The 13,609-nt window shown below is 32.1% G+C and overlaps 1 protein-coding gene across 3 annotated transcripts in view; it reads right to left on the bottom strand.

The window, feature by feature from the left end:
* SLC24A2 (solute carrier family 24 member 2) overlaps positions 1–13,609 on the bottom strand; it is a 60,150-nt gene that overhangs the window by 19,043 nt on the left and 27,498 nt on the right. For 2 of the 3 annotated variants that reach the window (XM_039319429.1, XM_039319430.1), the window contains exon 4: positions 1,450–1,500. The exons of the other annotated variant lie outside the window; for it this stretch is intronic. In XM_039319429.1, coding sequence (XP_039175363.1) covers positions 1,450–1,500 — 51 coding nt within the window. The remainder of the gene's footprint in view (positions 1–1,449; positions 1,501–13,609) is intronic. 3 annotated transcript variants of the gene reach the window in all.

The following is a 13,609-nucleotide window of genomic DNA, read 5'->3' as shown; positions in this document are numbered from 1 at the left end:
ATATTTCAGAAATGATGTGAAGCAATTTTCTTTCTCTTTCACTCTCCTGCTTGGATTCTTCTGTATATATCTGAGTCTTTGTTATACTTTCTTAAAATTATAAGAAAAACATATCCAGGTGAAATGCTGATCTTAATTGGGGTAGACAGGAGAACAGCAACACTCATCTTTCTTCAATACCGTTTACATATCAGAGAAATATAATATTGTTTTGCAAGTACACTGAAAAGGTCACAGACTCCTGGATAAGCAGGGATGCTACATAAACACCATCAAAGCCAAATGGCCCTTCAACAAAGAAATACAGTATAGCAGAATTAAAAATGGAGTCACCTAATTTTAAAAGCTGCTTCTCCCCTTCTGCTGCCTATGGAATTAAAGGCTGTATTTAGGAAAACAGACTAAGTACTAATCCAAATATGTATCTGATGCTCCTCTATTATTCTCTATTTCACATGATTTCACAAAACTACTGTCCTAAATACAGATGTGTTAAGGCAATAACATACGGGACTCAGATGTTGTCTTTTCATTCAATGAAGGCTTTCTGAATAACAAATGACAGTTCAGCATTTAATAATTATGCAGTTTAAAAAAATATAAAGATGAAATAAAGGAAAAATACTCTCTTGAACTTCAAATTGAGCTTGATTTTCGTTACAGAAAGAATTGAGAGTATTTCTGGTGTACCTTTTATCACTTAGTCACATACACTGTTAAGTGGATATTCACTTGTTTAAATACAGTAACACAGTTCTACAGTAAGATTGGCTTCCAGAATTCAAGATTTGAACGTATTTCTACTTTAGTGACATGATTGCAAGGCTTAGCATTAGTGATATTCAGTGTTTTTCATTTTCCAAAATCTCTGTGAAGACCTTTATACTCTAATTCTTCTTAGGTCCAAATCTTAAGCATCTACTACAGAAAATGCAGATCAACCTGCTCATATGCTCTCCTAAGCACACGAAATGTAACAACATTTTCTAATATGTAGAAGGCATATAATTAATTTATAGGAAATTTGGCAAAAACACTAATATTTACAAATAATATATTTGTGGAACCAAAAAGATCAATTTCTAACTTTTAAATATAAAAAACAATAAGCATGATGAACAATTTTCCTAAATGTTAATAAATGTAAATACATTTATTTGAAGAATGCAAGTTTTAAAATATGTACAGTGCTTATTCTATTGAACATTTATCAATATTATGTAAGTGCTCTTAATAATATTATATTGATCGTATATGCTGCATGAAAATAAAATTAAAAATGCAAGTTAGTAAATAGTATTAAAGGTTAAAAATCTTAAAATGGTAACACATCACATTATGACACTGATCTCATGCAGAGAGGAACTGAAAAAAAATAACCATGATAAGTTTTTTTATTAAAAAAAAAGAATAAAAAGGCTGACACAAAAAATCTAAAATATTTCTTACCTTCTTCAGTCATTGTGTCATAATATTTTAGCTTTCCATATGATCCAAGCTCTATAACATTATAGTAAAAAACAACAGAGATAAGGAACTCTCAGACATTCAGAGTAATTGACATGCTGTCATACATTCTTAATCAATTCCATAGCAGTAACTTTTCTATAGAGGAGATTTCAAGTTGTTGAAATCCCAAATTTATTGTTTTTCAAGAATTTTTTAAAAAATATTTAAATATTATTTTATAATAAACATGTTGTGTAAAGTGCTTTAAACATGCAAGCAGAATAAACTTTCTTATTCAGCCCTATAGTCTGCAATTTGTATTTTCTTAATATAGCGTTAAGTATAATGCAAAGTGTTAGATCTTGACTCTGTAAGGTGGTCCCATCTCTTCAGTATAATTTAGATGTAAATGTAGATGAGTGAAATGGTGTATTACTTAAAAGTTTCTGGACCAAAAATCTGTCTTTTCAGAGACATGAGAAGCCACAGAAATAGCATTCATGTTACTGAATTAATATATAAACATATATTCTAGGATTGTTAAACAGGCTTGTATATTTCTATAATTGACACTATTGTAGGTGAAGTACTCAAGATCTTCAACTGTGCACTTATGAAACTTGTATTCACTAGAATATCACTTAAAAATGAAAATGTAAACAATTCTTTACTTTTTGTAATCAGAAGAACATTTTCTCTTTAACCAAAGTATGATTTTTTTGGGTAAGGGTGAACAATTAGCTTTAATGATTTTTAAACTATAATGATTTATGACAGAATGATTGAAGATCAATTAAGACATTAAATAGCAAGAGAAAAGGAATAAACAGAATAAGATACATAAGATAGGAAAGGATATATAAAAAGTACATTTAATTAATATAATATCATTAAATCACATACTACATTTCATTACACAACAGAACTCTTATAAAGACCGGCTAAATAGCTGTACAATAATCAAATATGTTTCTATATCATAATTCAGATGTTTATAAAGAAAAGGATTCTGTTCATAAGCAAAGGTAGGATCATATTATTTAACTTCCCTCAGCCTCACCTTCTTCCTGTTTTGCTAATACTTGTAAGATCTAATAGAACAATCGCCTCAGAAGAATCAAGGACCTCTTCCCAAAATTCACTTCCCCAAAATAAACTGTCAGCTCAGTTATAAAAGAAAGAAATGTTGATTAGGGCACTAAGAGACAGGAACAGACTCCTATTGTTTGTTCCCCTCACCAGACCTCATAGAGAAGGCACGCTTTGGGTCCCTTCTATTAAACAATGTTGTTGGACCCCATAGTTGTGCCTTCTCAATGCCAGCGCCTGCCCTATGGAACAGTGTTCTCTCAGAGATTTGGATGGCCGTAAACCTGTTAGCCTTTTTAAGACAGGCCTGTTTTCCTCAAGCACTGGAATCAAGTGGAAAGATGATCTTTCCTGTTGTAGAAATGTTTTTTTTTTCTCTGTGAGCAATGTTATTGCTTATCCTTGGATCTTGAGGGAATATATGTTGTGGTTTTCTGTGCTTATCATCCTTGTAAGACATACAGAGTTACTAGTGTGCGACTTGCGGCTATATAAAACATATTTATAAAAAGTTAAATGCATACAAATAAAGCAAGGCCTCTGGAAGATAGGACCTAGAAAATAATAACACATCAACAGTAACTTAATTCAAGATCACAGCCTTTCTCCAACCCAATGAGTTATTGTCTATATACTACCACCCTCATTATCCTTATCATGCATCATCATGCATGCACAATTCAATTAAGATTAAAAGTAAATTATTCCACTAAATTGATCAGTGTATATTGTAATTTTCAGAAGTCTATATAACAGGTTTGTAGCCCTGCCCTCTTTAGATTGGCCTCTGCTGTCTTCAGTATCATAATAAATAACTTGTGCTTCAATAAAAGACTGTATCTGATTCCCAATATTAAAAAATTCTATGGAGAAATGTTTCTTTTCTAATCATTTGTGATTTTCTGCAATAATAATTTGGTATCAATAGCTGATTCATTTACTTATTCATTCTCACTCTCGATAATTCTATTTACTTCTGTTTCCTTTGTTTAATTTTAAAAGACTATATAGTAACTATAGGCAGCATTTCAGAATCAAAACTATATTTTAAAGAATTAGCTTGATTTCTGGGGCATTGCTTGCCTACGTTATATATTCATAAATTGCATACAATTGAATGCTAGTCTTATAATTCAGCAGTTATTCCATTTGATCCATGTGTTATTAAACTATATTCAGTGCTTGTAACTATTTCTCAGTTGTAAATATACTCATTTCTGAATGTATTTCTGATGGCTGCGCAGCTGTAGGAGCACCTGAAGGAAATATATATATATTTCTGGTTATCTTGCTGGACCTGTCAGTAATTTTTGATACCATCACCCATGACAACCCGTTGAACTCAGTCTGTGAGTTAGGGACACAGTGAACCAACAGATTTCTTTGCCCACATGCACAATTATCTTTGCTGAAGTGGCCATGGGATCCTCAAAAAGATTTTGACTGAAGTGCTCTCTCTCTATATTGATAAAATCCAGCTCTAGGATAGTAATTTAGATTTCAGTGCATGCACTGCTATTTTGGCAAGCACAGTTCTGGCTGTAGAGCATTTAGAACTTTCTTTACTATTAGTTCCACTGACCGGAGATTCTTGATACTTCCTTTAAAGCATTTTGGTTTGATTGCAATTGTCTTGGGCAGTTCCCAGGCTAAAACTGGCAGCCATTGATAATTATGGCATTTTCCCTGATAGCCAATGTCTTATGTATCTATGTTACTGAACTATCCATTTTGCACTCCATTTGGACCAAAAGTCCATATGCCTTTGATTGGACAGAAGGGATGAAACAGGATTGTTGATCCTGGCTATAGCTACCTCTTTTGTGTATTCCGGAAACAGAAGTTAAAACTTATCAAACCTTTTGATTATATTAGGAAAATCATTATCATCATCATCCAAAAAATCCATGAAGAAGCAATATCATATCTGGCTTTGTCATAGCAAGAAGAATGCTGCCAATCCCCAATTCTTTAAGTAATATTAGTAATTGCCAACTGGTATCTAAATTTAAAGCTCTTGTCAATTCCACGATTTCTATATTGTATAAATCCAAGCTGAGCACTTTCTGGACAATCTATACTTGTGAAATGTCTAATTTTACTGATCAGACAACTGTCCTTCTTAATCTGTCCTTCTGAAAATCTTTCTACTCTCTTGCTGTACTGTCTCCTGGCTCACTGTGACTATGAAGGACTTCTTCTTTATGTGTTCAATATTGAGAATCCTTGTAGGAAGTCCTTTCCTCTTATCTCTTTCTACATGCTGTATTTTATTCCTTGGGTCTTTTTCATCCCCTGCACTAGAACCTTTAGATGGGAAGAGGGAATAAAAGGTGTCAGACAATTTGTTCTGATCTGCTTTTGACCGCTCAATAATTACTTCAAAAATGAACAGTTTCATTTGTGCTTCTGCTTGCTTAGTGACAAGGGAATATAGATGAACTTATTAAAGGGGTAGATTGGCTCCACTGGAAAACTGTCCCTTCCTATCCTAAGCTAAAAAATGTCCCATATTTGAGCAGAATGACCTTTCTTCATTTTCTATATTACTTCAAATGACACATTTTCTTTTATCACTAAAATGACTGAATCATTTAACCTACAAAGTAAAATCCTATCCTAACTTTCTAACAACTAATCTTAGCGTTAACTAGAAGCTAGCCAAAAGTGCCGTTAAATTAATGCATGAGTGAAAATTAACAAATAGATTTGAATTGATTCAAGTTTTTATTAGAATCTATGACACGACTCGGAAGTATTATGTTGGGATACGCTACTTATTATAATGCAATAACACATTTGTTAATTAAATCAGCACGATATTCAAAACAGAGATGGAACCCGGAACCTCTCCTGCAAAATACGACACAATATCTCTTCTCATTTTTGCTTAGCTGAAATGACAGCAATCTGAGATAAAGGTACAACTATAATTCTAGAACGATAGCTTGGTTTAAATGCTTATCCAAGATATTTTTTAAAAGGTGGTAAATAAGGAAAATATCAAATCTTGGTTGGCTAAAAACAAGTGTCTATGAAACAAAATGTTGCAATTGTTAAAAGAACTACTACAAAGTAGTTTACGGGAAGGTAAAAGCTAATTGGAAAGACCAAAATACATATAATGAATCAAAGTATATAAAATACAATAACTGAAATCCAAGATGATGCTAAAAAGAAACAAAAAAGATTATATGCCCCAAAACATAGAGTCATATCTAATATTTAAGGGAAAGGTTGTTAGATAATTAGCATTATTTGGTAAACATTTTATTCTGTTAATAGTAGGGACACAAGTAGAATTCCAAAATAGAATTCAGATTAACAAACAAAAAAGAATGGAGAATTAAGGATTAAAGCAATATGAACATAACCCATCAGTACTGCTAATGAGTCTAAGGATGTAAAACCCATTCTAGTAATTTAAGATTAAAATTATTATGCTATCTTGAAATAATCTATATATTTCATTTAAAATTCTGACACCACACCTCTCAGACTATGAAAGAATAGTTACTAGATTGGATTCAAATCTGCTAGCTGCCCTGTGAACAGAAAATGTGAGAATTCTAGAGGCAGTTCATTAGAAATGAGGTTAGCATGCTGTTGCTACCAATTCCTTCTTCCCCTTCTGGTATCTCCCATTACAGCATATTTTATGGCTATGGTGTGAAGGAAGAAATTGGTAAAAAAAAAAAAAAGTCATATCACTCTATCAAACATCATGAGAATTCCATCAAAAACTGTCCTTGATTTATTCCAATGTAGTTAAATTCAATGTAAACACAATGGGACAAGCATTTATTTTATGTATCTTGATAAATATTTGTAATGCACAAATAAAACTCATTCAACTTTTTTTGCTCGGTAGAATATTGCCATATATACAGATTTCAAACCTAAATGTAGGAGATGACCAGGCAGACCTCAAAGGTGGGGTCAAATGCATCATCAGTTTGGAATCCTTATATAGCCACAAGAGACCTAAGTCCAGCCTCCTGTGAATTCCTTTGACTCTTATCTAGCGCCAATTTACCTTGACTGTTAATAGATCAAATTCTTGTGTATAAATAGCATGGAATAAACTTTGAGTGGTTTGAATTCAACTCCTATTTTCTGCTTATCTGTGCCCAACAATAAAGTTTCATTCAAATTATTTTATAATATATTGTACTTGGTAATTAACAAATTGTAATTTATAGTAGATACTTCTTTCTGATATGCTCCGTTGCAGTTTATGAACCATTAAAAAGCAACTTCATAGTGGTTTTTTTTTTAAGTCTCAAGATGTTGAATGTTTGGTGTTTACCAAATAACATCCCACATCTATGGCATTCATTATTAGTTCTTCATACACTGAAAATTTATTAACATTTACGATTTCCAAAGGTAGATGAAATGAGAGAGGAGAGGAAATAGTCTAATCAGAAAAATAAAAATGGTTCATATGGATTATTATGAAATCTAAAACAAGATTTACTTTCATAGAATTACTTAGTGTAGAAAGATGTGAGCAAGGATTCCACTTATTGAACAGAATGCACACAGAATGAGGTATTAATAAACATATAATTTATTAATATGTTATTGGATAAAATAATAAAAAATGACAATACACTGCTATGCAAATGAAATTGTGTGCTAATATTGTGTAAAAACAATGCATTTAATCCAAACCACAATTAATGCAGTGGCCACAGAATAATCTCCCATGAGGATAAATGAGCACTGATTTACTTCCTCTTTTTTCTCTAATTAATCAAAGAATTAGAACTCTGCTGCTGACATGACTTGGCAAAACAAGGATGTCAGACAAATTGAGAATCTGTTCTGCTTTCATCATCATCATTCAAACAAGATCCTTCTTTTTTGTAGCATAATGGGAGATGACTTTATTATTTCCACCTTAAACAAATGGGAATTTGAAATCTTTATGGATTACTCTGAATGGCTGGAAAACTAACCTTAAATCCCAATTTACTTTCTGCATACTCCTGCTTTAATTGGTATACTGCACTTATCTTTTTGGTTTTTATCTGGAAACAATGCTTGAGGAAAACCCAGGATAAAATGCTCAAAATCAGGCACGATCAACTTCGTGGATTGTTGAGTGAAGAGGGATTGTCTTAGGCCCTATATAAATATATATAATATAGTTAATATATATAAAGTATATGTATAAATAGGATTAAAATTTACAATCTTGTGGGGCTGCATTATTAGTTGTCCAGGGCCACATGCAGCCCATAAGCTGCAGTTTGGAGACACCTGTTCTAAAAGATGAAAATAAATGAATAAAAGAGGGCAGTAACTTTCAAAAGGTATTTTAAAGAAGTAATTACTTTACTTTTGGGAAGTAGATTTAAATTAGTTAGTGACTCTGTAACTGATTTTTCATAAGGTTCCACTAGAACTTTAAAGGCAATATTTGGTGCTTATAGTTAGAGAAAGCACTTCTTTTTGCAGAGGAAAATTATTTTTCCCATTCTTGCTCACCCTCCTAATAGTTTTATCAATTTTTTAATCTTTTGTTAATGGCAAAATAAACAGTGAATGAAGTAGCAGTGGAATACTAATTTTTTTTAACTGATGCAAGTTATCAATTAGAAATTGATGCACAATATTTTTGTGTCCCATTCTCGAGAAGTGTATATCACTGTTATTAAGATAAATTAACTACTCTATATTTATGTACCCCATAAGAGGGATTTTTTGGGAAGTATAAAAAATGAATGAGCATCTGTGATACTATAAAGATCATATGTAACAAACTGCTAGTTGGACTTGGGTGGTATTTTATTTAATGTAACTTCTACATAGGCAGATGTGAGATTGTAAGATTGACTTAGCCATAATTTGGAAAGCTCCTCTCAGGACATGGCGTTTTTATTTCACAGGAATTATATCACTTACTTCTTCAAACTGATAGCACAGCCCTACTAAGCTCTCTTGGTACATGGCATTTACCCAGAGTATACACAAGGATTATGCTCAATATGGCCAGCTTGAAAATAATACAATCAATGTCAATAAATGATTTTGGGAGCAGGGTGGGGTAAAGAAGAAAATGTTACATTTGCATGCAAATAGCAAAAATTAAACCTAAGTCTAGAAGATTTGCTGGTGCAGGTATTTCAAGAACAGATTTTATGCAAAGAAAATAGGGAACATATGCATATTTAGTTTTATTTAATTTAGCTTACTCTTTCTTTGTGCTGCCCTCTCTTATTTTTTTCTTTCTTTTCCTTTCTATGCAGGCTTTCTTTTCTTTTCTTTTTTTAAAAAAAGCATTTAAAAGGTGCTTTTGGAGGAACACCAAACTTAGATTAAGTAATTAGCTATTGATTAAGACCTTTCAAATAAAACTGGTTTAGCATTAGTCTTGACAATAGGTTTTTGGAAGTTTCATCTTATTATAGCATAGGGATTACATATGAGGGTGAAAGTTCGTTCTCCAAGCTTGTGGGTTGGTTTCCGAACGTTTCATTACCAGGCCAGGTAACATCTTCAGCGGTGTTTAGGGTTTCTCCTAAATGCCACTGAAGATGTTACCTAGCCTGGTAATGAAATGTTCAGAAACCAACCCACAAGCTCGGAGAACAAATCTTCACCTTCATTCTACACCTGAGTTACAGATGTTCACCAATATTGTGAATTGAAGTATGTTTCCTTCAATTCTGAAAAGGATTCACACCTCACATGCCATCTGCTGGAAATCTCTGAATAAATAGGGCATAGTATTCTCCCCTCAGTATGATTGCAGGATCCCACGTCAAATTATAGATCACACTGTGACCAACTGTAAGCTGAGGGCATATAACCAGTCCAGTTTCTTTTTTTATATATATATAAAAGTTTTACAAATTACAATATAAACCCACCTATCACCTCCCCCCCTCCCCCACTTCCCAGAGCTGATTACAGGGTAACAAATAAACAAACATACTCTAACTAACATAAACCAACTAAACTATCAATCAAAACCATAACACACTAACTCCTTCTCAAAACCAATATTAACAAATTAAGACAAAAATAATAATACCATTAATACTATTAATAATTATCTAAAATCTATTCAAAAGCAAGATAATACTTTTCAGTTTCATACTTCTTCTGAATATAATCAATCCATCTTCTCCAAACCATAATATATCTTTCTTGTGAATGATCCTTCAAATAGGCGGAGATTTTCGCCATTCTGCTAAATTAGACACTTTAAATATCCATTCTTCCAAAGGAGGCAATAAGTTTTTCTTCCAATATTGCCCCACCAATAATCTTGCAGCAGTTATGAAGTTCAACATCAAATTAGTTTCTTTAACATCCAAATCTACAATAATACCCAACAAAAATAATTGCGGAGTAAACTTTATCTTTTTCTTAAAAATCTTTTAATATTCCACCAAATCTTAATCCAAAAAGCTTTAATATCTTTACAAGTCCACCAAATATGAAAATAAGTTGCATCTAAATTTCCACATCTCCAACATTTGGGCTGTAATTTCGGATATATGCGGGACAACTTTTGGGGATCCAAATGCCATCTATAAAACATTTTATAAAAATTTTCTCTTAAATTTTGTGCTTGAGTAAATTTTACATTTCTAACCCAAATTGTCTCCCATGTATCCAATAAAATTGGCTCTTGGATATTTTGCGCCCATTTAATCATACAATCTTTAACTAACTCCGTTTCAGAGTCCAATTCTATTAAAGCATTATAAATTCTTTTTATATGAAATCGACTTCGATCTTTAATCTGTTTTACCAAATTCACATCCTCTAAAATAATACCAACCTTTTTATCTATATTCTACTTCAATAACAATTGATTATAATGAAACCAAGAATATACAATATTTTCTTGCTTCAATTCAGTTAAAGGCTTTAATTGCCAATGCTGCCTAACCAAACTAAGTAATTCCTTATAAGAAATCTTATCCAAATTTACTCCCCTAGATACTCCCTCTATCACGTGTCCTGGAACCCCCCAAATTGGAATTTTATAATTTAACCTATAGTAATACTTTTTCCAGACACACAGCAAGGCACTTCTCAAAATATGGGTTATAAAAACCTGATCCACTTTTTTTATCATAAATTAAATATGCGTGCCATCCACATAATAAATCCCATCCCTCAAGAGATAGGATATTCTTATTTGTTAAGTTGAGCCAATCACTAATCAAGGTTAAAGCCACTGCATCATAATACAATTTTAAATTCGGTGCCTTTAATCCTCCTCTTTCCCGTGTATCCTGCATAATTTTAAATTTAACTCTCGGCTTTTTCCCTGCCCAAATAAATTTATTAATCCCCTTCTGCCATTCTTCCAAATTGGCATCTTTTTTCAAAATAGGTATCATCTGAAATAAAAAAAGAAACTTTGGAAGTATATTCATTTTAACTGCCGAAATTCTCCCCAACAAAGATAATTGTAATTTTTTCCAATTATTTAAATCCTTTTGCACTTTTACCCATAATATCTCATAATTATTTTTATACAATTTAACATTAGAGGACGTTAAATAAATTCCTAAATATTTGACCTTTCTCACTATTTCAAAACCTGTTAATTTAACTATAATATCCTTTTCTTTCATAGACATATTTTTCGATAATATTTTAGTCTTATTATTATTTACCTTAAACCCAGAAACCTTCCCATAATGACGTAAAATTTCAACCAAATCCCTAACTGAATCTGTTGGTTGAGATAATGTCACAAGCAAGTCATCGGCAAAAGCTCTCAACCTATAATCATTCTTATTTATTTTTATTCCCTTTATTCTAGGTGACTCCCGAATTTTAATAAGTAAAATCTCCATGGTTAAAACAAATAACAATGGGGATAAAGGACATCCCTGTCTTGTACCCTTTTCAATTTTAAATGCTTCTGTTAAACCCCCATTAACTATAATTTGTGCAGATTGCTGTTGATATATTGCCTTAAGGGCAAATAAAAATTTATCCCCAAAATTCATTTCTTCTACTACTCTGAGTAAAAATTGCCAATTTAATTGATCAAAGGCTTTTTCAGCATCTAAAAAAATCAAAGCCGCAGGGATTTGATTGTTCTTGTCCAAATACTCAATTAGATTAACAATTTGTCTAACATTATATTTCATATATCTTCCAGATATAAATCCAGATTGATCACTATGAACCAGTTGCTTCAAAACTCGCATTAATCTATTTGCCAATATTTTTGAGAAAATTTTATAATCTGTATTCAAAAGAGATATAGGCCTATAATTTTGGGGCTGGGTCAAATCTTGATCCTCCTTCGGAATCAATGAGATGAAAGCCCTTCTCCACGATGGAGGTACCTCTGCTCCCAACAGAATATTATTAAAAAGTTCCTTCAATGGTTCTATCATTTCTTCAGATAACATTTTATAATAAATTGCTGTTAATTCATCTGTACCTGGAGCCTAACCAACTTTCAATTGTTTAATTGCCCAAATAATCTCATCAGAAGTAATTAAACCATTAATCTCATCTCTTTGATCAGAAGTTTAGGGAAATGTGATTCCTGTAAATACTTTTCTATATCTAAAACATGTATGTTTTCACTGGCATATAACTTTGAATAAAAATCTAAAAAATCCTTTTAATCAAATTTTGTTGATAAACTTCTTTACCTTTATAATTTATTTTTTCTATAATCCTTGATTTTTGTTTCTTTTGTAGTTGATAAGCCAACCACCTACCAGGTTTGTTCGCATTGCAAAATATGTTATGTTTCATATACTTCAAATTAATTGCAACCTGATCAGCTATTAACATATTAAATTGCTCCTTAAGCAAACTAATAGAAACCTTTAAATTGTTATCCAATGGATTTAAGATAAGAGCCTTTTCCTTAGTTTTAATCTCTGATTCCAACTCTTTACGTTTCTGCATCTGTTTACGTCTATACGCATTATTCATATGAATCAAGACCCAGTTTCTTATTTTTTTAATATAAACAATAATGTGCTTCAGTGATTAGATGGCCTAGACCAGTGGTTCTCAACCTTTCTAATGCCGTGACCCCATAATACAGTTCCCCATGTTGTCGTGACCCCCAACCACTTATACATCACCATGTGCCAGGGGCATGGCCAAAGAAAAGGGGAAAAAATGGCAGACAGCCTTGTTTGGCGACCCCCGTGAAATGGTCGTTCGACCCCAAATGGGGTCCCGACCCACAGGTTGAGAACCACTGGCCTAGACATTGATATTTGAACATAGATCTTTTTAATATTTATATTTTATTGGGTTCTACTAATCTAACTGAAATGTTAATTTATATTGCTATGACATGTATGACATGCCATAGCTAAATAAATAAATAACATTTCCTTCAAGATTGCCCCATTAAAAAAAAAGCACACATTCTGATCTTTGTATGTGGTTTACCATAGATACAGTAGAGCAGATGCACTAGTATGATTCAAAAAGGAAAAAAAAAAGAATATACCAGTGAGAATGATAAACCTTGTTGATTTTTTAAAGATGGTAAATACGATCCAACTATTCCTGTTTCCACTTTAAATTTTTTAAAAGCTGAAGTTCAGATTCAAGAGAGACTAATAGTAGCATGGTGAAAGCTAATGTGTATCATACTTCATTTTAGAACAATGAAATATAGTAATTATAAAGTACACTCCAACCATTCTTAAAAATATTTGCAAACTGATAACTGTAGAAGAATGGAAAAATAGCACCTTTTTATTTTGCATTAAGGTGAATGAAACTGAAGGATCTCCATTTGAGAGAGTCTTAAAACTGGAATATTCAGGCCTTGAAAATACAAGCATACTTTCAGAAAACAAATTTAAATGCTGAAAATAAAAATCATACTAGAACGAGCACTTATATGCAAATATATGCACCAAACTATGACCATGTTATTTATTAATTTAATTTAAGGTAAGATAGAGTGGGTAGAGAAATAATCTCAGTAAGCTTTCTATCTTAAAGCAGGCGTTTAGAAATATTCAATCATAATAGGATTTTACACGTACACAAACTTTACTGAGCTAATCAGATATATTTAAGAGCTGTGCCCACAGAAAACAGT

This window comes from Crotalus tigris, unplaced genomic scaffold, assembly GCF_016545835.1.
Source record: "Crotalus tigris isolate CLP2741 ecotype Arizona unplaced genomic scaffold, ASM1654583v1 scf7180000023589.2044511, whole genome shotgun sequence".
Classification (NCBI taxonomy): domain Eukaryota; kingdom Metazoa; phylum Chordata; class Lepidosauria; order Squamata; family Viperidae; genus Crotalus; species Crotalus tigris.
Note: the sequence above shows the minus strand (reverse complement) of the source record. Positions and strands in the feature narration are given on the sequence as shown.